Source organism: Falco rusticolus, chromosome 9 (genome assembly GCF_015220075.1).
Source record: "Falco rusticolus isolate bFalRus1 chromosome 9, bFalRus1.pri, whole genome shotgun sequence".
NCBI lineage: Eukaryota > Metazoa > Chordata > Aves > Falconiformes > Falconidae > Falco > Falco rusticolus.
In genome coordinates, this window is record NC_051195.1 from 50,842,205 (window position 1) to 50,870,109 (window position 27,905).

The following is a 27,905-nucleotide window of genomic DNA, read 5'->3' on the forward strand; positions in this document are numbered from 1 at the left end:
AATCAGCAGCACATCACACTGGCCAAAAATGAAATGCTGACAAATGTAGATATTTCAAATTTAATTGACACCTAAATGTACTTGAGATAGAAAAAATATATACAGAAAATGTGAGTGCAGGATATGGGAATTAATAAGGAGAATTCTGTAATAATTTTAAAAGATATTTTGGTTAGGGGAAAATTAAATTTGTGTATTTTGTTAACTGTGTTACTTTTTCCAGATTACAGAGATTATGGTACAAAGGGGTTGTAGGGACTTGCCATTATTCTCCTAAAAGGGACTTTCCAATTTTCTTTCTTTCTTTTTAAAAAAATAAAAATAAATTTTTTTTTTTTAAAGAATAGCTATACAGCAGCCTTAGGGAATAAGGAATTTGTCCCTCTTAGACAGTAAAATGAAGAGAATGAGGGATTTGGACTCCTGGGCTTTTTCTTGGCAGTATGAAATAGGATCCTTGGGACTGTGGGGATTACCTGGTAACTACTGCATCCGAACAAAGCACAGACCTATCACTGGAATTCCTTCCTGCGCGTTCTGAATACTCAGTACACCCAAGCCTGAGCTAACAAAAATATTAAAATATCTGTTTGATTTTTAAAGTTTCACTTTAGTATACTGTGAATGTTCACAGGAGCAGAATATTTCCAGAAAAACAAAAAAATTAGCATAAAGGATATTTTAAATTAAAACAAGAAAAAAAATCATATCTGAAGTCATCCAACCAGATAACAGAAACAACAGCTTGTGATCACTACACCCAGTAAAGGCAGGTAATTAATTGTACTATAGTTTTTATGAACTTTTTACAGATTTTCCAGGGAGTCAGAAATATTAACCAAGAGTTCAAAGTGGGAACAAGCTGGATGACACCTCTGCCTTCTCCGACAGATCTAGATGCAGGATTCTGAGAAGTCATTTCACATTTTTGTCCTATTACTCAGTCCTAAGGATCTATTCGCCGATTTCCCCTGCAGCTATCACATCCCTTTACAAAGGCAAGCTGCATGCGTTCGACAGGTTCACTCCAAAGCAGACAGCAGAAATAGGCCCCAAAAATTAAAGTTTCTTTTAAACTATCACACCGGTGAGGCGGGCGAGCCAGGAAGGATGGAGCTCCCAAAGAGCTCCCTGCCTCGTGCTACGCGCCTCGCTTGGCATGGCCTGCAGCAAAACCCAACGGCTCTGCACCTTTGGTACCCATCTGCTGTCCCCCTTGCTGGGCACCTGCCTCCTCGGTGCCACCTTCGTCCTGCCTACCCTCCCCCGCTGCAGCCTCCCCGGGGCAGGGGAGCCACTGCACAGCGGCATCACCTGCTCCAGCCAGCTCCTGCCATGTTCGCCCTGGTTCAGCCAGCTCTGTCCGCACCGGTACTCGCTGGCTCAGCTTTCTTCCGAAGGAGATCCTGGCTTGCAGTGATGCCACGGAAAACCTTTACCGTACACAACTGCTGTGGGCAGAGCTCGGAGAGCCTGGTTACAACAACTGGAATTTAATGTGCTTTATGAGCCTGTATCATTCAACACAGCCATCACGCTGACTTCACACCAAATTCAGTGTAATAACCCACTACTGCGCTGCAGTCTATTTTCATTCATAGGGTATACGGGAAAGCCATTAGCTTCTCTGCTAAGTCCTACACGACTTCTGGAAAGCCATAATGAACTGCTGCAGCACTGACATGGGTTTAGCCAGCCCAAGAGCCTTTTGACATGCTGTTAATTGTGAGCCTGACCCTCTGATTTCCTATTTTAATTTCCTCCCACTCTGCATGCCCTGGAAGCCAGCTAGACGGTACTTACAGAAGACAGATCCTAGAGCACTCTGGAAGCCTATTCTATATTTAATAGGAAATCTTGCTGTGGTGTAAAAGAGAGCTCTCAAAAAACCTGCCTATCTGTTAAAAATGCAACATCTTATTGCTGTGAACAACTAATTTGTGTTTAAGAAGGCACGTCCCATATGTCAGGATTGCCCCAGGTGGTAATCCAGCATTTTCTGAGCTCTCACCTACAAATTCTTCTTGTTACTTTATAGCTATTTTTTTTTTTAAATTACACATTTTGGATTTAGTGAAAAATTTTTAAGAATCATAAACATCACAAACTTTGAATTATCAAAAAAATTGTAAAAACAAAAACCCCTTTCTATTGAAATAGAAAAAAAATAATTGAAAACGTTGAGGGGGGGAAACAATAGTTCTTTCACCAGCTCTTCTAAATATAATGGTTTAACAACAGACATTAGCAATATTGTCAGTGTTCTCTGAAGTCACTGCTCCCAGCCTCCTGTGTTCTAATTGAAGACTGATTAGAAAATGAGCACATATACCCCCAAAACAATGCTTTTCTTTTATACATATTAAAAAAATTAACTCATGTAACTGAACATGCAAATTTCCTATTATCATAAGAAATACATTAATAAATGTAACAACTGAGAGGGTGCCTAGATAGTGGTTTACTTTTCAGAGACGACACGCAACATTAGAAATGCAAGAGGCTCCCCTGAGAAATGAGTTCATGGTGTCCGGCTTGTGGAGCGGGTGGTGGCACCCTGCCCTCAGCATCCTGCCTCCACCAGCTGGAAGGAGGATGCAAAAGTCACAGTCTGAGCTAAGAAGTCAGAGATGCTGGGAAACACCTCTGAAGCCTTCATGTAGTCACTTCAAGGCCAAAAAGTTAGTGTTAGTTTTAAATATAAAAAGAAACTTCTCATTGAACCAAAGCTGCTCCTCACAAACCTATCCCACACACGAGTACCTGAAAAAAGTAACTGGCTAATAATTAGTTTTGGAACCAGTGCAATTAAGCTAATTAGGTGAAGTTTAGTTTAAGAGAAGCACCCTCTCCACACTGCTGCTATTTTCATGGACCCTCCTCTGAGCTGCAATAAGTGTACTCCAATGCTACCAAGTAACACCAGTGAAAATACACATTGTGGTGCTCTCATTCATTTTAGTATTATCCAAGAAAGAGAAAACAATGTGAATTTTTTACAGAGAGAACACCTGGCTTTATGTTTTCATTTTAGAACAATATGGGAAGATGATTTCTACTGGGACAGAAAAAAGAAAGTTTGTGAAAAATGTCACAAAAATCCTACCTTTAATTAATATTTTAAAAAATATTTTCCCTTTACTCAAAATGTCATTTTGAGATAAACAGCATGGAAAAAGGTCAGGATTACAGAGTCATTACCTGTTTCAAAGGCATTCACCTGAAGTTATTTCTGAGGTAATTTCTTTGAGCTTTAAGTAAAGGTTAGATATTTCCTCCACTTGTACCTCTGAAATCACAACTGTTGTGTCAGTCTCATCATCGTTGCATGTCGTGTGCCCCGACTCCCCTACCGCCCCAACTTTTTATTAAAACGCTCTAACTAGACACCTTACAGGAGATCTAGTTGAGTGCAATATTCTGCAATTAACCATCTGGAAGTAGTTATGTCTAAGTTTTTTTTGCCACCTGAAGCTGAAGACAAGAAAGAATGAAAATACATCCGATCCTGCTGCAACACTGCATTTGAACTGGATAAAATACTGAAGCTGTGAAACATCAGGGAGAGACCACAACTGGTACCATAAAGCAGGTGTCAGTGGTATTAGCAATATTACCTGGTTTTCTTCCACATTTAAAGATGGAAAAATCCATCAGTAAAACGCTCATGAAGAAAAATAAGTCAGTTTATAACTACAAAGCATCCTCATTATCTTTTGTAGATTATTTTAAATATTTTTCACAAAAAAACCTCTCTTAGTCTGTGAAAGCAGCTAAATTGTACAGGCTCGCTAAAATTAACAGCAGTAAGTTAAACCCAAGTAAAATAATATTTGTAATTTTTATCATTCATGTTTATGTTTATTTCTGGTCTGATACTGGCAGGAATTGAAAATACATGTTAGCAATAAGCCACATCGGAATGTCAAGCAGCTTTTGAATCCAAACATGCAAAATCCTTCATATGAAACACACACAACGGTTAAATTGACTCAGTTATCCTTCACCTACATGCAGTGAGTCATCATATTAAATATTAAGAGAAAACGTTTATTTTAAAAATTCCTGTAATTGTGCAGGGACAGCTACCACCCTGTACCAGCACAAGCCCCTTTGCAGGACTCACAATCTGCTCCACAAGAGGGCAACCAAATTCCACTACAGAATAGATAAAGCTGTCGAATTTAAAAGTGACCATTCATTTTAGCTAAAAGGCAGAATATCTCCCCATCCTAGAGCGGCTGGGAAAAAGCTAGCCACACACTTAACTTTGGGGGGACGGGGTGGGGGGGCTCAACCTCCACCTCTTTTTCCTTCATAAACGGTGGTGACAGGGAACGGGTAAATGCGGGAAAAAGATTTGCTTAAGGAAGGCAACCAATTTTTCTTTTAATGGGATTTTAGTATCTTCAGATACAACAAATACCCTGTAATCTTGGCCACCAGCCAAAGCGCTTTGCTTTACTGACAGTAAAGCCACCACAGGCTGGTACATAAACAAATAACACAAAGTGGCTACGATATAAGCAATTACTTCGTGCTGCAAGTAGGGATGAGTTACAAGGAAATCTGTGACAGATTAGATCGGTGCAACCATCTTGCAGCCACTGAATCTTTTGCTTGTAGTCTGGGAGCTGTTCCAGTGTGCCTGCCCATGCTAAGGCTGCACTGCCATGAGACTGGACATTTGGAAAATGCCACTCTACTCACTGTTGAAGGACAGAATCAAAGATGCTTCACATCTGGAGAGCACCAGTTTAATCTTGCCACATGACTCCGAAAACGTATACTGGCTCTGCTGCCTGCTGTTCTTACTCACTGCTCAGAAGTTTCCTCGGGAGTAACAAGCAGGTCTGCCTCTTCTCTAGCCACATGTTTCACACCACCTTCTTCCAAGATCAACTGCTCTGAACACACAGTTCTTAAGCTTCCCAAATTCCAAACTCAGAGGATGAACCTTGCTTATTCAGACCCTTGACCAGTATAGCTAATACCACCCTCTGCATCCAACCAGAACTTAGTGCTGTTGAATCTTCTGTACTCCTGAACAGCTGAAGTAGCTACACTTCAACATAGAAGAATCCGAATAACTTTAAATCCAAAATACATGCTGATGCAGCCTACAGGTATATTTGTCATACACAACAGTGTCTTTTGGGCTATGTTGGTAAGGTCCAATATATCTATTCTCTTCTTAGGTTTTCACTTGATGACCTATTGTTAAGTCAACTATGGCAACATGTTAAGAATATCTGCAACAATACACAGTATTGTCTTTCTTTCTAAAAAATACTTTAATATGCAACATCCATGGAACTACCTGAAACAGACTATTCTGTTCATATGAACCTGACAGATGTTGGAAACCAACATATTTTATACACGAGCAGTAGGCTACAACAGTACAACTTATCTGGAGCATCACCCTTGTTTACTTCATAGTCAAATCCAAAGAGATGATAAATTTGCTAGTACTGTGCAAGACAGTTAAGCTCTACAAGCCTTCGCTATAGAGCTCATTACAGACCTTCTGTTAATAGGACTCTCAAGCATGAGACACAAGCCTTACTGCCACCACTATAAAACAAACAATTCCCTATCTTCCAGGTAAAGCCTAGCAAGAACAGTGGATTTGCAGGGATGTGGCTAACAATTTCATTTAAAGCATAGTTCAAAACAAAAAAAACCCAAAGAAATCAACAAACCTCCGAAATGTGAAAACTTTCACTAAACAGGCTGATCAGATTATGCCTCACTTGGCAAACCAGAATTTTCCAAATAAGTAAACTTTGGTTTCTTGCTTTTTCACACTTCCTCTAAAATGTTCCAATAATTAAAAAATGAATTTTTTGTTAGTTAAAAATTACTTTGATCTCTAGTATTTTTATTTCTCCTTTGCCCAGTTCCAGCTCTGGATGCACTGTTTGTTGATGCAACTAGAGAGAAGCAGAGCAGCAATGCACTTACTGTTCTGGACTAGAAACTGAAGTCCTTCGTCCTTCCACAGCAATATTGCTCTTGGGTCTCTTAACAATGTGAGGTCTTGGTGGGCGAACCTATTACATACACACAGAAAAAACATTTCGTCAAATATTTCAAGTTGATCAAACTACAGACATAAATACAAAATAGGCATAACTACTGCAATCTTAAAGGTATCTTCTGTTCAGAATTGCCTTTCAACGTCTTTATTTGTTGTGCCACATCAATGCTACAAATGGATATAGATATACAAATGAATAGAAAAGATGAATATAAACTACAGGGACCCACAAATTATTTAAGGACAACCCCCATAACCCCCCCAACCCCTATTTTTTGAATAGCAAATGTAACATATATGCTTGTCACTGTTAGCTATTAGCAAAGCAACAAAACTTTGATCCACTGTTCTTTTTGCTACAGGCTAAGTATCTGACAAAAGATTCCCTAAATGTGAGCTTCCTCTTATACAGTTCACTTGATAGAGTAAAACTGGAAAATCCTGTGTGGTGCTGTACATTATATTGGAAAGTGGAGTTCAGCCCTGAAATCATGATCCTTTTGTCCACTTTTTCATAGGAACCCAACTTCTCAAGTGAAGACTTCTGTGTAAGGGAGCACTGAAACATTTGTACTTAGAATAAATGTTAGAACATGAAAAACAGAGTTCATTTTTCATTAAAAGTTTGCTTCCTTTCAGCAGTTGAACAGAAACCCTTGCCAGACAGATTATCATCATCACCTCTAGTGTTACATTAGTTTATCTTTTGTTGTCTGTAATAAAATTCAAAGCTTTTTGATGACGTTGCTGCCAATCCAATCTTAAATAACCTATCTATCACTTTCAGAAATCAAGCTTAATTTACTTAACTCTACAAGCAAACAAGCTTTACTTCCAGGAAAGGAATAAGCACTTGTGATCACTATATAGGCAAAGTTTATGCATGTGCCTACCTATAGCAGCACGTAATCCTGCTGATGAACTTAGCCCTTGGAGTTAATTGTGGGAATGAGCATTCGCAGCATCAGGGTCAGGCTGTAGAAACAAGCTTCCATTTTTTGTCAGGAAGGTACTACCTTACCTGAAACACTCTGGTTTGTTGGTTTAGCTGAGTGCTAGTTTCAACAGAAATCCCCACGGCTCTCAAAGTTCGGAACACAGCTCAGCTTCTGACCTCCCTGCGCTTGGGCTCTGGTGCTAGTCACAATATGAAGGAAGCTGTCAGCAGCCTACAGTCTGAGCACTCTTTGGATGGCTAATGAATTTGTTCACAATGCTAGAATAGGTGCAGATTTTCCCCCACCTCTGCAGGTTTTTGTTGGGTATTTTGGATTTGTTTATTATTTGGGGAGGGGGGCGCTTCCTGGCTTCCCCCACCCCAGCCATATAAACATAAAATTTTCTTGCCAGGAAAATTTGCATGTAGTGTTTCTGCACTACACAACAGTATGCAGAAGACAGTGGCGGGATTATTGTATTGTATTTTCATTTCAAAGGAAATGATGTACAGCAGATATGATAAAGAAATCTGGAGCTGTATTGCCACTATTTCTTAGGAAAAACAGCTTATAAAAAGGTCAGATGTTAAGGTCTTGAAGATCAGTCCCCATACAAGGCTTCTCCTCTCTACAATAAAGACGGCTTAAGAATGTGAATTTATGGCAGGAATGTAAGGATTAAGTTTGTGGCAACTTCAACTGAACTTGCAACGTGGTGAAACATGGGGAAAAGAACAACAGAGCTAATTAGACGAGCTGAGCTGTCAGAGTGCGGCTGAATGGCTCGGTGCCAACAAACAAAAGGAATGGGCTGGCAATCAGCAGGATCGATGAAGAATACTGCTTCATTAGGGTTGATAAAACAGAGAGAGAGAGAGACCAAGAGAGAGCAAGTGCATGCAAGAGAGGGGGGAGAGAAGCAAGAGGAACTGGGGGGAGAAGAGAGCGAGAATGAGAAAGAGAAAAAGAGAGGAAGAAAGAAACCTGTTTAATTAAATCTGAGCTGGAAGATGATGTGTAAAGCTGGCTTGTCATCATGCTGGGAACACTTTCACCTTTTGGGTGGTACCCTGGGGGACTGATGGTGATGAGGGAGAGAGATGAGAGTTTTGGATGGCTTCAGGGGGCCACCAGACCAGTAAAGTGCAGGGTGACATGCTAAGTAGGATTTAGAGCATTGTTCATGGGGGACTGCAGGGAAAAGCCAGGAATCAAGCCAATTCCTTGCTGGATTTTGAGCCTTATGTAGCCAAATAGGCAAGGTTAAATGCTTATCAAATGCAAAAGTATGAAAGAAATCCAATTAGATGAGCACACAGCCGAAAGAAAAAAAGGTAAACATCCAGTACAGAAGGGTTAAATGTGCTTATTACTGTCCCCATCAACTTTATGTGTAATTATTATATTTTAACTTTTTCTAATTGCAGGAAGTTTCCAAACAGCCACTATTAATCCAAACAGATCTCTATTAATTATTAGCAACAACCCTCTCTCTTTCATAATACCACCACAACTCATTTCCAAAACAGCAGAATGTAAAGAATATATCTTTTCTGCTTCCTTAACCTTTATTTGGTCTGTGTTTTTCTTTTTATTATTAGCAATGACTCGCTGCAAGGACTAGCACCCATGGATTCCTCTTCGTAACAGATTTATCCTGGAAACAGTAAGTATTTCTCAGGAATTCTGGTATTATGTAGATTTGGTCGGAAGAGCAGAGGGACCTGGTCTCCTCTTTCAGTGCTTGCTGTAAAAGACTGGGATAAATTACTTGCTGATACCTACCTCTGTATATATGCCAAGACTAAGAGAGGGAAAAAGCAGCCTGCATAAAGTATTATTTACACACACAAAAATGTGTTTCAACTATTAAAAGCCAAATAACAGTTCTGAACAACAACAAATTTATGTATATTTGGTACAAGCATATTTTTGGGAGTGATTACAATCATTTACATTTATCTTGAATTTCCTCTTGATGAATGAAGCATTTCTGTTCCACTTATTGACACAGCTAGATGAATGCAACAGGAGCTTTTACTCTTACAGTTCCAACCTCTTATCAATCACATTGGGAGCAAAGACAGTTGACACAAACACATTATAGTGAGGACTGTTAATGCACCACAGCTGAGAGATTAAACACTCTTAGCAAGACTTTGATGTAATACATTACTCAATCTGAGCAATACTGTACAGCAACTTTTGTTCAGAGGAATCGCCAGGTGCCCTCATACACCTGCTGCACACAACCCAAGAGGGCTGTGAAGCACGACGGGAACCCCACAGCACCACGAACGTCTGTGCCTAGTGTAACATGTCTGGGAGGGTCTCCCATATGCATTACATTTAAGAGAACACACACAAGCATACTCAATGCTACCTTTTAAACACAGAAAACACAAATCTCCAAAGCAAGAATCCATAAAAATGACTGTTAAGCTAAACACCCAGAGTTAGGAAGAGGGAGGAAAAGAGACATGCTATTGAAACATAACATAGGAACATGCACCAAAGATCAAAAGTTAACACACACCCAAGTGCACTTGTTACCCAGCTGCCTGCTCATCTGAAACGTATTTTTAACAAGTTTTAGCAAGATTAGATTTGAAAACTTGCATTTCTCTCTTTCTTATGCATGTACATGTATAAGGAAGCAAGGAGGAAGATGTATTTACCTTTTGGGGGAAATTATATTCATAAAGCAAAAGTCCTGAATAAATAAGTACCTTCCAATGCTGTCGAGAAAAACAACACCCCTTCTAAACAGCTACTACTAAAAAAATAAATAAATTTAAAAAAAATTATCACTGGTGCAGATCCTGCACAGTCTCCAATTTTAAAGCCATCTGTCATATTTAATATGTAACAATTTCCTACAGTTCATGTTTTGACTGAAAAACTGCCAAGATAAGGTATCACTGCCTAATACAGTACAGGTATTGCCCGAGAATGATTTCTGTGCTGTTCTTCTGTGGAAGAGTCACTGCCCCTGGCCAGCCTGCTGTGCCCACATTTTTTATACTACGTAATTACGTAAAGTCCCAGCTTGCATTTTAAATTAAAATATATATGTATACCATCCATAATGTTGTACTAATGTTCTACTGCCCAAATATAGACTTTGCCGCCTTCATGTGTATAAACTCATCTATTCCATGGAGAAAAATTAAGCGTCTCAAATTAATTTAAAGCATAACTTGCAGAGAAATACTTCCTTTTCAGACTTCTGCTTCCTTTCATATTTGAGTTTAGTGCAAGTCTTCAAAAGCTCACTGGCTAAAAACTTATGCCAGCCTAGCAAGACTTTCTGTTTAAGAATTAATCACTGCAAAAGTGAAAACAAACGTTGCAACAGCAGCATCAGTTACCTGCAGAACTGACTGAAAGCTGAGAACTCGTCAAAGAAAAGCAGGATAAATGCAGGTCCCAGGGCTGTGCCGCAGCAGAGAAGAAGGGTGTTTAGGAGCATAATTCACACATTGCTTTTTTGCAGAGTTTGACAATCCAAACTACCAAGGTTTAGTAATGCTACCAAGAGCGTAATTCAGGCAGTGTTAAGCTGTGGCAGTGAAACAAAACTACCAACTACTCACAGGCCTAGATGAACGCTGTATCTTTGGAGGCGGTGGCCGGGGCGGACGGAGTCTTTGCTGCTGTATCAAAGTGGAAACTAAATTAAAGTCACCTACATGAAAACACTTCTGATTTTGTGGCAAAAGCAGTATAAGTGGATGATAACATGTGATTTACCTTAACTTCATACTCACCTCACAAAATGCTTTCCACCCCCCCAAAACAGCGACAAATCTCATGATCTACAAAGTGCCACAACAGGAAAGATACCAGTATGTGCCTGCTGCTGTAGGCTTAACATTGCTTATGTTAAAGCAAAGGTAGCAGGATCAGCCCTCCAGACCAGATCACCCAAAACTTATTGGGACAACAAAGATGCTCAAGACAAATTCTTGGACCTCTAGGTCTAAGTGTTCTGGACAAGATTTATGCAAACTGAAGGAATCCCGCAAAGCAGGACATTCAAAAAAGCTTTCACTAAAATCTCAAGAGTGATTTTAGTGCTTGTGAAAACTTACAGTAAAGGCCTTAAACCAAAGACATTTAAGAGCACGGGAAAAAACTCTTCATACACTTAAAGATGGGCACATGTTTAGATACTGTACTGGACCAAGGTTTAAATGCCTAGAGCAAAGTGTCATTGTAAAGAAAACTAAAAGCTCCGTGACCAACATGCTGAAGATGGAACAGTGCATTAAGATGCTTATTTTGGTGTCTCATTTTTTTAAATTAGCAGCGGGCCAACTCATTGCTTTTTAACAGCACTGGAGCTATTCCACCCCAGCTGCTTTTGGCTGAGCCAGCAGCATGACTCTCCTCACACAGACGGCATCTTAAGGTATAGTCTGTTAGACAAGGAATCCACTGAAATGAATGAGGTTGCAAGTAAAACCATCCTAAAGTACAACTTCGGTGCTGAGAACAAGATCACAGTTAATGCCCTTTCTGTGGCAGCTTGTGTACACGTATTAGCACCTCAAGAGACGAGCAGAGCCCTCCGTGACGAGCACATGTGAATGACTTTGAACGCCCGCTCGACCAGACAACGACTGCATCGCTGCCCACGGTGCCTTCCACAAACACCTGCCAGCCACAGCGAAAAGGCACAGGAACTGGCAGTGGGAGTCAGCTTCTTCAGACAGAAAAAGAAAGCTTATGCAGATTACTGTATTTCTCTCCAGAAAAGATTCCAGATTTGTGTCTCAGCCGTTCTTAACTTATTAGTGTAGCCTTTATTCTAGAATGACAGACATTCCCTCTCAGCTACCCTCACACTGTGCAATAGCACAAGTCCAGCCGCCCCTTCTTCACACTATATTCATTCTCCTCTTGTACCTCTTCAGACTTTTTTTTCAAATTTCCCATTTGCATCCATTGGTTCATTTCTCCTTCCTTGAGTTGTCAATAAAGGAGCGCCAGACCGCACATATGTACTTGGCTCAACTTTTTGGGGTGGGTGAGGAAAAAAAAAACAAACCAGAACACTTGGGATGGAGAGCTGAGGCCAGAATTATTCCATCTGATAGCTTCCCTCTGTATTTTCCAAGAAAGCGAGTATGAAAACAAAGAGAACAAAGAGAGAAATGACAGAGTGGCGAGCTGAGGTGGCTGCTGTTAGCCCCACTGTCCTGTTTCTCCTCTGTACCTTACATTATCACTTCAGTCCGGGAAGCTGAGTTATGCTGCCGTGTATCTTCCCATCTTCCCTGCTCAGGCTCAGAGCACAATCTTACAATATATTTAACTTCTGTCATGTAACATAGCATACTTATTTTCCATTATGTTTCAGAAGCATAATGGAACAACCGAAAAATCCAAACTTTATACTTTTCCAGTTACTTAAAAGACATTCAATCACTACCTAGCAACTTCGGCAAAGTATTTGATGAAGCAGAAAAACAAGACACAATTATTACTCATTTCTTTTTTCAAATTTTTTATGCCTTCTTCATATATATTTCCCTTTGTTATTTTTCCTCTTTTACTTACCTAGAAATTGTGAACACTCCTACATTAGAAAATTCTCAAGTAGGTTAATTAGGTGGGAAATTTAAGTATTTTCCTAAAGCCACGGCTAGCAGTGTTGTCCTGGATTTTGCGAATCACTTTTTCCTTTCTATAGCAAAAGCCAGGATGATTTTTGAGGAAACGCTGCACAACCGTAGCATCAGCAGTATTAGCTGATGAACCAGTGGCAGGATTACTAAAGCTTCTGCAAAATGTGTGACAAAGGCATGCCCCTCAGAGAGCAAGACAGACAGACAACACAGTGGCTGAGGATTACCTCCCAGCGAGATGGTCAATACATTGATTATAGTCACTGCAAGGAGTAAAACTGAACTGTACTTGGCCACCCAAGTACTCCATAGAGAAAAACTATTTTCTCAGAAAATGTGTGACAGGATTTGTTAATTATCTGCCACATCACTGTTTGACTAGACCATGACAATAAAATAGAGTTTTAAATATTTGGGGGTAACTGAAATCTACGCTTTGTGTTAGAAGTCACCAGTATTGGTATCCTTTTCAGCTGACTTACTAATGTGAACTGAAAAATATCCATACACAAGCCAGAGTACAGAAAAGAGCAAAAGCATTAGATGTTCTGGTACAATGTGGAGGACAACTACTATGTCATTGCATACTCCTTGCCTGTGGCCAAACCACAAGCAGCACTGATCTTTTACTCCTGTTAGTCCTAATTGACCAACAATTACAAGTCAGACCTTAAAATATCATGATCTTGTCTAGAACTCAAAACTATATATACTTTTTTTTTTTTTTCTTTCTGGTCTCTGAGTGATAAGCATAAGCCTGTGCTGCTTTCAATTTTTCTCCCATTTTAAGAGGGTCAAAAACTCTCCTCTTTAATATAAACTGTGATTCTCATTGAATTACTCAACTTCAAGACCAAGGAATACACTAAGACAGAATTTCTCAAGGTTTATGTTATATATGCGTGAGTTATCCACACTTACTGAAGTTACCTCAGCTTCCATTTTATTTGAGCTTGGTGATGTGGCACAGATTTTTTTTAAAACATTTATTTACTTAATTATTTGTGATTCAGATAGATTTTTTAAAACACAATCTAAGACCATAAGCTCAAGTGTTATGTCATATCTCCACTCATTTCTTCCCAGCATTTTCCTCCTTTTTACTAAGCTTTGTATTGGTATCAGCATTGATCCATCTTGCTGCTCTTCTAAATCTACCTTTTCATTTACTGAACTTTGCTCATCTCTCACTGAAGTTATCACATGACAAATGAATGCCACATAGATTGACATCTGGAATCCCATGTGGAATTAGGTCCAGCCACAATTTACTGTTAAGTCCATATATGTACCTACCTTAAAAAACAAACAAACAAACAATCATTCATATCATGACCTTACTACAAGATATGTCAGTGAAAGCAAGGATGGATAGCTGCTTTTTCACTGTCATCTGTTGCATCAGCGTCTTGAGAAGCTTTATTCAGACAGCAGTTAAAATTCTGCATCTATCTACTGAGAAGTTTCTTGTTTCTCCTCCAGAGCAGCTGGCACTTTTCTCTGCACATGACAAGGTACTGGACAAGACATGTAATACACAAGGTGAGTCTATACAAGAAGCAGCATTGATACACTCCCACAAGTTTCAATCAGCTCATTTTTGGTCAAGGTTCTGCAATGCAGATTTCAGTTAGCTGGAAAAGGAAGGCAGGCAGGCAGGAAAAGGAAGAAGTTTTTTTTCTTTCCCTAAATCACAGAAAGATTTCAGACAAATGCTTTAGTTTGTCCAAGGACAGAACAAGCACATGCTAGGGCACATTTTGTGCAAGTATCATCTTAGATCCATGTAAGTGAAAATAAAAAAAGACCCTATAATATTTATGTATAAGCCAGGAGTTTCAAGCCGATATGCAAACTCGGATGAGAAGAACATGGGACTTCCAGGCAAATAAGCAAACTACCACATAAAAACAATCTGAAAAGAGAAGTTTCACAGATATATGACATGCTCCTGATGCAAAATCTAGAAGCAGTTATTTGGTGTACATACCAGAGGTACATTAGGGTTCTGTTTATATGCAGGTCAGCACACAGAGTAGTGCATGGAATACTATGACAAACCAGGGAGTGGGGAGGTGGGGGCAGGTCTAATGAGGAAGAGGAGTTATAACCCAGCCAAATACCCTCCTAAAATGAGATCCCAACAGTGCTTTCTGAACAAGCAGGAAGACAAATGCTGAAGTTTCATTTTCAAGGATGCTTAGATCTAGGAGCAGTGCATGCATACACTACATCTGCTCCCAGAGTAGTGCAGGCAGTGGCAGAAGTCACAGAATCCTCCTAAGAGCTGGACTAAGACAGGTTCTTCATAGCCATGCACCAAGCTGAAGGAAACCAACTGGTCCCACAGCCCAGACCTAAGGGGGACGAGGTTAATACTAAACCACACACTGTGGTGGAGGTAACTACAAAAACTGGAGTGAAGAAAGGGGTCTGGTAAAGCAGGACACACAGGTGGCATTTGTACACAAAGGGCCTCTCTATCAGACAATTCCTGATGCCAGTGATCAAACAGAGGCAGTTTTCTTTGGGTGATGGTTACAGGCAGATCTACGCAGTAACAATAAACTATCCCTTTGCAGGAGCTAATATTTTCATATCCTTATCCTGTCACTGGATTATTTTTTTTTCCAGCTGAGATTTAAATATCACATATGATTAAGCTTTCATCTCTGATCAAAAAATAATTCTATCTGTTTCCACAATAAAGACACATACAAATGCTGCTTTGGGAAAAGATTAAAAGTGTAGAAACTTTTGTGTCTCTTGGGCTTTTAAATAGGTATTGTGTTAACTTCACTCTCAGATTGTGACTTCAGTACTTGTAACACAATCAAATCCAACACTCAGATTCAAATTTATCTTATCCACTGAAGTGCTATCAGAAAGAAGGTTGAGGTCTTGTATGTATTGCACCACATACTACATTCCTGAACCCTAAAGAGATCCAAATAGAACAATAAGACAAAACTACATATTCACAGCAGCATGTTCTCTCCATTAAATATGGATAGGGAAATAGTATGGCTTAAATCAGTGATGTGAAGCACAGAAAAGAACAGGCAAAGGGCAGCGAGAAGTAACTGATGTGGAAGCCCACCAGGAGATAGCAGTTATTTGCCCTTTACCACAGCTTCATTTTTAATGTTGCTGTTAGTATCTGTCACCAGAATGGGATAAGCCAGTATATTCAAACTATATGAAGACCGTATTTGCTGGTAAAGCTCTTGATTTGAAGTTAATTTGTTAATGCAGCAAAACACATTGTTTCTAAAAGGTCAGTAGGGGAAGCTGTGTTGGAATATCAACTTAATTTCCTGTGCTGTAAGGATGAACGGGTACAAACCAGCACATGGCTACATTGCTAAAAGCTGCTAAATTGCTATTCTAGGTGTGTTCCTAAATGTATATGCCATAGTTTTTTCTATGAAGGGAAGAAATGTCTAAATTAGCACTTTCTTACCAGTAGCTGTTTATCACCATACCTTTTTACTCTAGATATTTTTTTAATTGTCTTGTTCTAAATATTTCTAAGCAGCAAGACAGAAAATGTGCAGAAAGCCAATTTTATGACTGCAGATCTGGCACTGTTTCACTAATTATCAGGCAAGTGATTTTAAGCTATGAGATGCTGGAGAAAGAAAAAAACATCTTACATTCACTTTTACACTGTAGAAATACTATTTAAAAATTATATATCCCACATCTCAAAGTAGCTATTATGCATCCAAGGAAATTGCACAATACAGTTATTTGGGTTTTTTATACTACAGAAAACATTACAAAAAGCACATTATCTCAAATTAATTGTGGACGTTTGTTGAGATTTTTTTTAAAAAAGTGGCATTCAAAACAGAGCCTTTATGAATAAATTAGAGGCGCTACTTCATGTGCAGCAACAAGTGCAACTAGAAAAATGCAGAAAGGAAACACAAGTAGGTGGAAACTGGTTTGCCAGTACTTACAGAAAGAAGTGTTTCTCTTGCTCAAAAAGTAGTGAGACGTGTTTCTAATACATTTCCAAAACAAAGCTTTCCATATGAATATCTTACTTCCTTCAGAAATTGAGGACTGGTTTAAAAACTGCTAGTGTGTCTTAAAGACAATTAGACAAAGGAGAGAGATGCACTGTCCTGAATGTACCCATGCTCAAACACATGATGCTGCAAAAGATCTGAACTGCTGACTTTGGAAGAACATGCTGGACCTCAACTGAACACCCAATAATAAAAAAAAACCAAAACAAACTAAAAAAACAACCAAAGCAAAACAAAACCAAAAAACCTGGGGAGAAAATAACAACACTGGAAAATGTATGGTACCTAAAAAGATTCAGTACAGAAAGCAGACGGAATCTATGAGGCAGCTGTTTTATTATCCATCCAGATCCCTGCACAGCACACACACTACTTTTTACATACTCCCATATGTACAGCTCACAAACTGGGATGACAAGAACAGTGTATGCTTTACAGCATATATTTTTAATTTACACTCTGAAATACTTCAACAGAAATCTGCTGGGTCCTGTGATAAAAATAATTTTCAAGTTTTAAGGGACGCCTCATTCTTCAAGCCATATTTGTAGATTGGGAAGGTAGAATGAATCTGGCAAAAACGTAGCAATGGCTATAGCTCTGCCAAGAATTTACAAAAGGGGCAGAGAATGCCACAATTAAACACTCTGATTAGTTTAATGGAAAAAAACAAGGACTATCTTCTTACCTTTCTTACCAGGAATCTTCCATCACACAACAGAGAGGTAGACAGTAAGAGGAGGAAATGAAAGGTAGGTGCCTACAAGGTCCTGTTTTCCCTAATACCGAATAAGGATCTTTATTGCAAGCATCTGAGTCATATCTGGTGTCATGGGATACTGCCAAAGACGCACAGTTCCATCCCAAAGCCACTAAGAGGAAACGCACTTTTTACTACAGGGGAAGAAAGGGTTTTTTTGAAAGTCTGCCCTTGCTTCCTCTCTCTCCTGGCTGAGACAAACTGTGTCCTTCCTAATCAAGGGTACAAAAATTTTTACAGTGCATCTAGACCCAGGGCACTGATAACTCATCCTCATTTGGCAGCCCTGATCATGTCTGTTTATTAATCTCCTACTGTGCCCACAATCCCAGAATAGCTAACTTTTACAAATATTACATATTATAATGTACAACATACCACAGTTTGCTTTACATCTAGGACTTACACAGTACTAACCAGATGTAGATCTCTCCTAAAACCAAGAAGGAAATCAAGAGCATGATGTCAGGATCATGTATATCTTGCCAAGTTAAAAGGTTCCACCAGGATGAAGCAAATAGGCCTCTTGGCTGTGTCTTATCACTTGCTTGATATGGAAGGGTGCCAGGGACAGAAAATCCTAAAACCATAGGTTGCACTACTATGGCTTATTATTCTTTATAACCGATACTATTCTAAAAACACATAACTTAAATAATAAACCCCTTGGCTGTAGAATTTAATGATAGTTTGTTTCTTTTGTCTGTAATTACAGAAAAAAGGAAGAATATTGAGAATTAGATGGATATATTTTTCTATGTGTGCAGTAAGTGTTGAGCAGACAGACATACTCGGGCCAAGCCCCAAAGCAGCATGTGTTCTTACATGATGTTGATGGGAGGATATTATGTAGTAGTGGGTAGCTTGTAATGGTATCTATGGTTTAAAGACCTGTCAAGAATTCCGATTACTTCCTAACTCCAGTGACAGGAAAATTCATATACTATGCAAACAAGCAGTACAAAACCCACAAAAGACTATACCAATACTATTGGAGATTGTAACCACTTAGTTCTTCTATCTCATTTTTTATCTGCTGTGCAGTTGAAAATAAACCCTGACCTCCTTCATCTACATGTGCATTCAGTTCTTCTAAAACACTGTAAAAAAACCCACCTCCCCTAACTATTAAACTGATATTATAGAATACTTTGCAGTTTGAAGACTCTTGACATTTTCCAAAGGAGATGACTGTCTACAGCCTCTTATTTCCCTGGCACGGATCCCAGGTGCCTGCAGACCACAGTTTGAAAACCCCTGTACGTTAAGCTCTGTGTAGTAGGTATCTCTTCCCGCAGGAAACAGAGGCCTACAGAACACAAAATATTTAATTCAATCTAGAGCAGTTCTGGTTCAGAAGTGCCTCACACGTTTTGTTTCCTGTTTTGTTTATATGTAGTGAGGCCTTGGATGACTCAGAATCCCACCGCAGCCAGGCAGCCACGTCAGCCAGGAGCAGGCTGGCACTGCCTCAGTGCTGCTTTAACTGCTCCGCTCTGTCTGGAGCGCTTTCACTTAAGTGCTCCTTGCTGAGCCTTCCTTTTGCAATTGGCTTCAGCAATCAATGCCGTTTGGGTAAGAGGGCAATTTGCAATGATTCACTAGCCTAAATGCATGCACCATTGTTTTTGGTCTGAGAAAGTATCAGAGAAAAACCAAAGAAATTTTCACTTACAGAATGGACTTCAAGTAAATTTGAGATACTCACTTTTACATAAACCACTGCAGCTCATCTAACCTGCCCTCCTTGTCCTTAGAGCAACCACTGGTAACTTAGTACCATTTTTGGTTTTTTCTTTGACATTTTGTCACCTCTTTTGCACCTAACCTTTTGCACTGGATTTTTTGTGGACCCTGCAGTAACAGCAGAATCCTGCATTCACAATATCCATGCCTCAATCCTAGATGGGTAACTCAGTAAACACACAGGTTCATGGTACTAAGGCATGTCTAACACCCAGAAAACAACATATCCTATGGACTCTCCATTGCATAATACACCTTAGCCTGAAAGCATATCTTTCATTTGTACAGAAAGAGAATAAAATCGTGCTTGTCTGTTACGTTACCACATGATGAAAGGACCATGAAAGAAAAGTCCCTTAACTCATTGAACCATGCCCTTTCTAGATTACTAGCAAAACAGCAAGGAAGTTTTGGTTTGGCTTTTTTCAGAGGAGGCTTTCAGAGAGAATCTCATTGAGATGATGTTCTAATTTCCAAAGGACTCCTACCAAAAGGAGGTATATTTTGCAGTGGCTTGTTTTCATTCTATTTCTCAACATACACGCATGGAAAGACACGTTGCAAAAAATCCCAGACCCCAGGAATATATTTATCCCCATGTGTTAAAGTCTATCCATCTACTATCTCAGCAGAGTTTAAAATCACAGCTAATAGGTTAACAACTGTTTTTCTTCTGCTTCAGATGAAGAATATCAGAAAGCTGGGGGAATATTCGGCTTCCCAATTTGTACTGACTGCTCACTGCTACCTGCAATGTCTGTTTGACAGGACTGACATTTTGTACCGCTGTGAGATGGGAAAACGTGTGACATTTTTATTCATGGTGGCGTACGCCCTTGTAATGATCAGCCCTGGTCGATGTGCTTACTGCAGCAGCCCCAAGCCCTCGGAGAACAAACAAGAACCGAAGGTGCCAGCAGTTTGGCTGCCTTATTAAACACCACCAGGATTCTAACGAAGAGCAACTGCTGGAAAATCTCACTGTCAAATCCTCAAGGACATTGTCAACATGGAACTAACTACATATATTTTTCATTTAAAACGCTGGAAAATCCAGCAATGCAATATTAAATATAAAGAAAAAAGCCACACTATTTTGTGTGTGTTTTCTTTTTTAACTGGTCACTTTGTCAGCTTTACATCGGGCTTTCTGTGGGCCTGATACTGGAATTCAAATCAAGGAGATCATGCAACCCACAAGATTTAAAAGGCTGGAAAGTGGACATATGCCTTATTATCTTTTAACAGCCATTCCTCTCTAGCAAGCAGAATACTTGTACAGAGGGAAAAAAGAAAAAAAGAAAGGATATGGTCTCTCATTTAATTTAAGGAGTTTTATGAACAGCAATGACTATATGCTTCCCTCAGCTTCATCATTCACCGAGGAATTCTGCATAATCATGGGGATACTCCTCCGCACAAACACAAAAGTACATGGCCCCTCTATCTGTAGCATGGCACTCCACAACCGTTTACTTGGTATTAATCAGTCTAGCTCTGACTGGCAAATCCAAAAAATGCCTGGCCAAACAAGCACTCACAGTGGGGTTAGCAGTTAGAAGAATCAGATGTTTCACATTCTCTCTCCCTTTAATCTTCTAGTTTAATCCAGGGGCCCAGAGGTCAACTCAGACTGTTCTGGCCTTACTGCACGTATCAACTTCATAAGTAATACATAAGAAGCTTCTGGATGCTGATCTACATTGATAGACTAAGCAAGTCATCCATAAGACCCTCTGAGCTTTTCTCAAGTTGTCAATCTAGGTGATTTGGTTAGCCTTGCATGTACTGATGTATTTATTTTATATGCATGTTTTATTTATAAAGCTCAATTCTTCCTCCACATGCCAGCAGTGATGGACCAAGATACTCTCTACAAGATATTTATGGGTTCCTCAACGTAACAGGACTAACAAGGAAATTCTGCAGACATGTTACAGCTGCTATTGCTTGTCACAGAGCCCTAGGAGGTCGGCTCAACCTCAGTATTTTCTTCATATATCCAAGCGTTATGGCATCTGACTTTCATGCACCCAGGGCAGCAAATTTATTCCGAACATCCCTATTTAAGAAGCACTTGAAATGCCAAGACAGTTGGAAAACACTAAAAGACACAGTCCAGAATATGCTTTTTTGTGGATGAACACATCTGCTGGATGCAGGACCAGAGCCACATCATCTTACTGCAAAGCACAAATTCCTACATAGCTACATACATACTACATCACTGTAGTAGCTGAAGAAGACATAGCTGTCTGCTTGTTCATTAGAAAATACTGGCAAGTGAGTGCACGAGAGGCATAACCTTTGGCTATGCTCTGCAGGTGGTGTACATCTTCCTAAAGGGAGCACCAGGTCTCACTTGTCAAATATTTACACGCATGACAAGAGTGCAAGCCTTTTAGTTAGATAACTACTATCCCATGGATTGCCATTTCTGCAGATCTTGCACACCACAAAGCAGAATTTCAATCAAATGAATTATTTACTTGTCTGTTGACATTGTTTCTGTTCCCCTGTTTAAGAACACTGTCCCCTAAAAACCTGATGGGACATTTGATTAGTCTCAAGTAGATATTAGGTGGACAAGTGCTTCTGGGCTTCTTGCCTTTCTTGCAAGGAGACTTTTACTGAGCAACGGTGAATTCCTTTTTGAAAGGAAAAGTCAAAGAAAGGAGTGAGAAGACATGAGATTAGAAAATATGCTTTCTGGAGACAAAATAATTTTAAAGAACTAGGCTTACACTTTCGCTAAATCCATAAAGAATCAAGTGGAGAGAAGGAGGAAATTCCATGTGGCTCATCAGTGGGGAAGATTGGAATGGAAGCTCATTTTCTTAATGAAGGTACCTCTATTGTCAGAACAGTTCAGAGTGGCAAGAAAAGGAGGCTGGCTTTGCAGCCGTAGCATTGAGTTGCAGGAATACTAGAAAATGAACTTGTTTTCCCCTTTCCCCTTTGGTTTCAACCTCAGTGCCACACAATGCCTGCTGTGATCCAGGGGAATCTGCTATTGTTCTGATGCACCTGGGTGTGAAGGGAGTCACAGGATTCGGCAAAGGAGCCTTCCTCCTTTCCCAACTTCATCTTTTTAACCCTGGAGATAATCCCTCCCTCTGCTGCCTCTGGCCTCAGCGATCCAGTTTTGCGTTTCTGGAATGTAGCTGGTTGGTTTTCTTGCCATCTTCCCCCTGACCTCTTAATGCTGTTCAATCTTCCTGAAGAAGAAACCTGCCCTACCAAGTAGAGTTGTTTGTTCTGCATGTCTAAACGCAGATCAGGAATGGAAAAAATGAACACATTCATTTACAGCAAATTATCAAAACAGCAAATAGGATGGTAATTTCCATTTTATGGCCTGCGAAAGTTTAACAGCACTTAAGAATCAGCTGGAAAGAGAACTTGGACAGGACAAGTCTTTTCACAGACAGGTAAGCTGCTTTAGTATGAGTATATTTTCCATTTGTTTCAGTTATTTACACTAGCCCCCAGAATACTAATTCTCTCTAGTTTGCATCAAGAATAGGGTATGATTGACTCTCTTAAGTAAAGATACACTTGGTAGAGTCTTTTGTATTTTCTTAAGCTTTACCTTTTGGTACATAAATGGAATAAAATATTCTATTTGCTGGTAAATAAAAATAACCCACAGAAACATTAACACACCTAAGCTGACAAAAGACATTCTAATCATAACAGAAACAATTAGAAAGCTGAATGGAATGGCCAGCAGAACTTGCTTCTAATGAAACGATAACCTTTCCCCAAAAATGATGTTTCGGGCAGCTTATAATTTGTTGTTTAAGTTGTACTAGAATAGTGCTACTACAATAGTACTGACTGTGTGAAAGCTTCAGTGAGAGAACGTTCCCAAGTACAGATTAGTTTTTAAAGATTCTAGGCTCACTCTCTCGTGTGCTTGCACCACCTCTCAAAGACTGCTGGGAAGGCTGGCCAGAGGTAATGATCCTGTATGAACAAGGAGGCTCTTGTAGAGGCAGTCTGCAACGTTCCAGAGGAACGGCATGAAGGCTTGATTAGGGGTGGAGGGGTGGGAAGCAGTGTGGATAGAAGCAGAAGCTTCATTAGGGGAAAGACTTGTTAAAAACAAGTATACTTTTGGAAAATAAAGTGCTCCCTTTACTTCTCAAGAAGAGGGCTGCAACTCTGCCAGACGTCAAGTGCTCCATCTGACCACTATCGCAGACCATAAAACGGCACAGGTTCCAAGGGAGCTGTATGAAAACACCCAGGACACACAACTGCAGTAGTTAAAGGGACCTGACAATGCCTCTGCTCACCTAAGCAAAGTCCCAAACCCTTAAAAATCATACAGCATTTCTGCTGTGGCTGTGGTACACAGCCACGGTAGGTGTTTATCATAGCCACAGCTGGTGTACTAGTGGCCTAATTGTTAAGCACTGTCTTCTGGAGGGAAAAGGCTTCTAAAATATCACATTCAGATATTAATCTACCCTTCTCCCTTAGCAAAGTCATCAATTCATACATTATAAGGGGTTCCTGTACTGTTTTGTTTCTTTTGCTTTAGATAACACAAAAATAAATACATATAAGAGAACTGAGAAAGCCTGCTGCTCATTAAAACCCCAGCAAGGTATTTTGGAGAGCTGCTTGTATTACTTGAAACAGCTATACAATCACCATCATTAAGGAGATGCCTGGATGCCTGCATTTCCCAGACTCTTTGATTTTTAGCTATAACATACATAACATGTACCAATATCACTTACCTGGATACTTGAATGAGGTATTTGAGACTTCTGTCTCAAAAAAACTTCAAAAAAATCAACCCCCCCCCCAAATACCTTATCAGGATAGTTCAATCTTGAAGAAAGAAAAGAAAAAAAGTCTTGTTTGGTTTTTTAATTTTATTTTTGGAGGTTTCTTTTTGTTGGTTTTTTTTTTTTTTGGGTGGTGGCATAAAGGCAACTCTTAATTGTCCTGTTTGTTTAGGGTGTAGAGATAGTAAGAACTTTTCAAACAACATATTTCTGAAGCCAAACAAAATTGAACTGCAATACAGATCAATCAGTTAATGAAAAATCACAAAATGGAAAAGATCTAAGGCTGCTTAACATTATGCTCTGTGCCGCATCCTTACCACTGTAGCTTGCCACCACCACCAGTTCAGTGACGGAGGCTGAAATTTCTAGCAGTAACATAACTCAAGCACTGGTAATGCAAACTCAGAATCTGAGGTCTGTATTCAGACACTTGTTCTCCCTTATTTTGAACATAAAATTATAGGACTTATGAACAATCAAACGAACTAGAAATTCTGCAGCCATTAGGTGAAAATGAACATAATTAAAAAAAACCCCAAACCAACAACAAAAAAACCAAAGCAACAACCAAACAACATCCTCCACCCCACAAAACCACCAACCCAAACCAAACACATCCAGTATCACAACCAACCTCAACGTGTGAGGCTGTGGGTCCTGCAAAAGAAGCCCCTAATAGCTGCTTGCTCAGACAAGGAATGCGTCCAAGATAGCCACAGTGACACACTGAAGTGTTTATTTTCCAAATGGCTAAAAGATGACAAAGATAAACATGTGCATCCTACCTAAAAATGGGAGTGTATACATGAAAGCAAAGGCCACAAACACCCGAGTCAGGTCACCTGTATTAGCTGTCCCACTCTGCCCTGTTCAACTGTTAGTGGGCTCACAGTGCTTGCCTGCCTCACTTGGCACCACTGGGAGGGATCCCAAGGACAGCTATGACAGTGGATGCCAGTAGCTGAACATGCAGCATGTGTTCTGATGATTTAATTAAGTTTTGATGAGGTTTAAAGACAAAAAGCCAGAAGAACACAAGCAATAACAACACATTCAGAAAGGGTGTTCTCTGTAGCATTGTATCTTCTACTATAATTAACCTTACTTTTCCCCAAAACAGAGAGTATTCTTCAGTACTTCATACTATCAAACTGAATCTTTTTCTTGGCTTGAAAATTGTTCCCTCTTCTCCCCACTCATTAAACTTCAGTTGCCTATATTGCTCTTGCTACTTGTTGAGTACAGCTGAATTGCCTCAGAGTCCATAACGATAGTTCCTTGTATTTGGTTGATCTGAGGGTCAACGTTAAAGGTACACCCCGAGTAAGCCAAAAAGCATGCAAAGTCAAACTGGAGAAATAGCTGTGGTCACACCCTTCCACTTTGGTCTTCTCACGTAGTCTTACTAAGAACACTTTGCTTAAATCTTTACTGCATCGCCCTAGGTTGTCTGGCTAAAATCCTTTCTGCAATGAAGCAGAGCTTTCCCACAATGTCTTCATATGACAGAAACCGCTGCTAGAACAATCCCATAATAAACAACCCTCTCAAACAATGCCTGATAACCACTCACCAAAATGAGCTACACCACTACAGAATCTCACACAGTTAGATAATTGCTGCTAAATTTCTGAAAACAATCAGCCGAGGTGCTACAAATTCAAAGACATTTCAAGATATTTTACGGATATTTTTTTGTAACCAACAACCGCAGATACACAACTGTATTTGGAAAAGCCAGAAACTACCTCACTATAGGGTGAGAGATAACGAGTTAAAATTAAAGGTTGCTGCTGGCTTGCTAGCCCATCCCCCTTTAGCTAATCTGTCATGTAATGAAGAGAAGCACCTAGCATAGGACAGCTAGCTGCCGGCTCACTTACAGCGAGCTGATTAAGAATGTTCAACCAACAGCAGACTGCAGACCTTTCCAACGAAAATAAATAGACTGTATGCAAATGTGTTTGTCACTTTGACAGCATGTCTCAATTAAAGCATCTCGCTGCTGTTGGTAGGCTCTCTCACTGCAGTGGTATGGACGAGGCTTACTGCATTACTGATACACAGGGCTTGACCCTAATCCGCATGCATGCATTTTAAAAAAGTCTGCCTTTGCCATATACACTAGCATAATACTAGGAGACATAGAAAGCAAGTGACAATGAGAAAAAAGCCTCTTTCATCCTCTTCAGTTTATAAGAGCTGTGAATGCACAAACAGCCCTTATTTCAGAGTTCTTGTGGCTTTTTAATTGTTCCCACCTACTGTATTCTAGACAGAGTTAAAAGTGACACTAAAATCTCTCCCTTTAATCACTAGTTTAGAAGCCATCTCCCATATAAACAGTAAACGTTGATTTTTTCCTCCCCAAAGCCTTAGTTTATATTTCATAAATCTGAACACCTTTTCCTTTTGAATGAAAGTATGATTTAATTTTCATTTCGGCATGGGGCTATCAGAAAAAAAGACCCATGAAAGGACAAAGGCTGTAAGTGAGACAGCCCTACAACTGCTAAGTTAGATCATTTTTTGGAAACCCAACATTTGTAATGTAATGACAGTAATAAGCATTTAGCATGTGAGCCTTTCACCACAGCCAGTGGTTCACTACAGCTGATGTGTGTTTCTTTTGACACAGAGAAAGTGATCATTAAAAAATTTGAAAGTGACCGTTAAAAAACCTCATGAATTGAAATTTGCACTTTCCACTCAATTATATACATTCCTTAATCTACCAAAATGTTTGAACCATCCATCCTTCATAAAAATCTAAAGGAAAAAACTGAAAGTAGATTATCATATTATCTGGATTTCTTACTGCTTGAAATGAAATGTAACATTTTCCTGCTAGAGCTAGATGGCTACATTACTCCAGTAGCCCCAGTTCCTCCCGACTGTATTGGCACAGAAAGTGAAAAATAAATCACTACCACAAATAATTAATTGCAAGAGAATCTGTTTTAAAAAAAAGTCTCCAAGAACTTACATTTAGCACATTGGTGAAAGTTCTGAAAGAAATAAATCTAATTCTAAAACGATACAGACAACGTTGCTCTGAGCAATGATTACATCTCCTGTAGCCCTACATAATACCTAAACAGTCAATGCAGCTATACTGACTAGTTTCTATTAATAGATACTTCTCTAAAAATCTGGTTCGCTTCACATTCTACAATTCCCAATATTTTACAGGTATTTTTAAATTACACTATGTTTCCAGAGAAGAAACCAGATATTCATCTGTTTTCTGATCATAATACTGTAAAAAAAGATACAGAGAAAGAAAAGAGAACTGTGAACACAAATCATGTTCTTTTTCGTGTCAGGCTACATTTAATAGGGAAACACTGGCAAACTGATAATACATACTGTATGCTTTTCCATGAAAATCACAGCAACTACAGCATTTGCTAATTGACTAGCTCTTAAAAAACACAACCAAACTCACTCTTTTGCAGACATATCAAAAGAAACATTGTAAGAATAACTAATGCGTATAGCTCAGTTGTCAATACTGAAATACAGAGTACACTAATAAGCTATTACTTGATTTTTCCATCTTAGTTCATTGCATTTAATTTTCAGAGAATGTTAAAATGCTTTAATAGTTGGATGTTCCATATTGACATTAATGATCTGGCTAGATAACAGAGGATATTTTACATTACACATCCTCCGTCCTGAGGGCTATAGCACTTTGCATGTTAAAAGAACAGCAAAATAGTTCATAGAATTGCTATAATAATTATGCTTCCACCCCATTCACTTAGAATTTGTTTTTCTCAAAACCACTGTATGAACAAAAAGGAATCAGTAACATCCAGAAAAAGCAGGGTTTAGAATCCCATTTAAACAGATACAACAGATATAAATCTGTAATAACATAATTCAGCTACCAAAAAAACCCCCAGCACCCAAACACAATTGGCATGTTCATTATTGT

General features: G+C 39.4%; 1 protein-coding gene across 6 annotated transcripts in view; it reads right to left on the minus strand.

The window, feature by feature from the left end:
- The window catches only part of DENND1A (DENN domain containing 1A), a 219,133-nt gene that overhangs the window by 14,000 nt on the left and 177,228 nt on the right, over nt 1-27,905 (minus strand). For 4 of the 6 annotated variants that reach the window (XM_037400409.1, XM_037400407.1, XM_037400408.1 and 1 more), the window contains exon 20: nt 5,968-6,056. In XM_037400409.1, coding sequence (XP_037256306.1) covers nt 5,968-6,056 — 89 coding nt within the window. Of the gene's footprint in view, nt 1-5,963; nt 6,057-10,577; nt 10,638-27,905 lie in introns of those variants that run through there. The other 2 variants (XM_037400406.1, XM_037400410.1) reach the window with 2 other exon arrangements.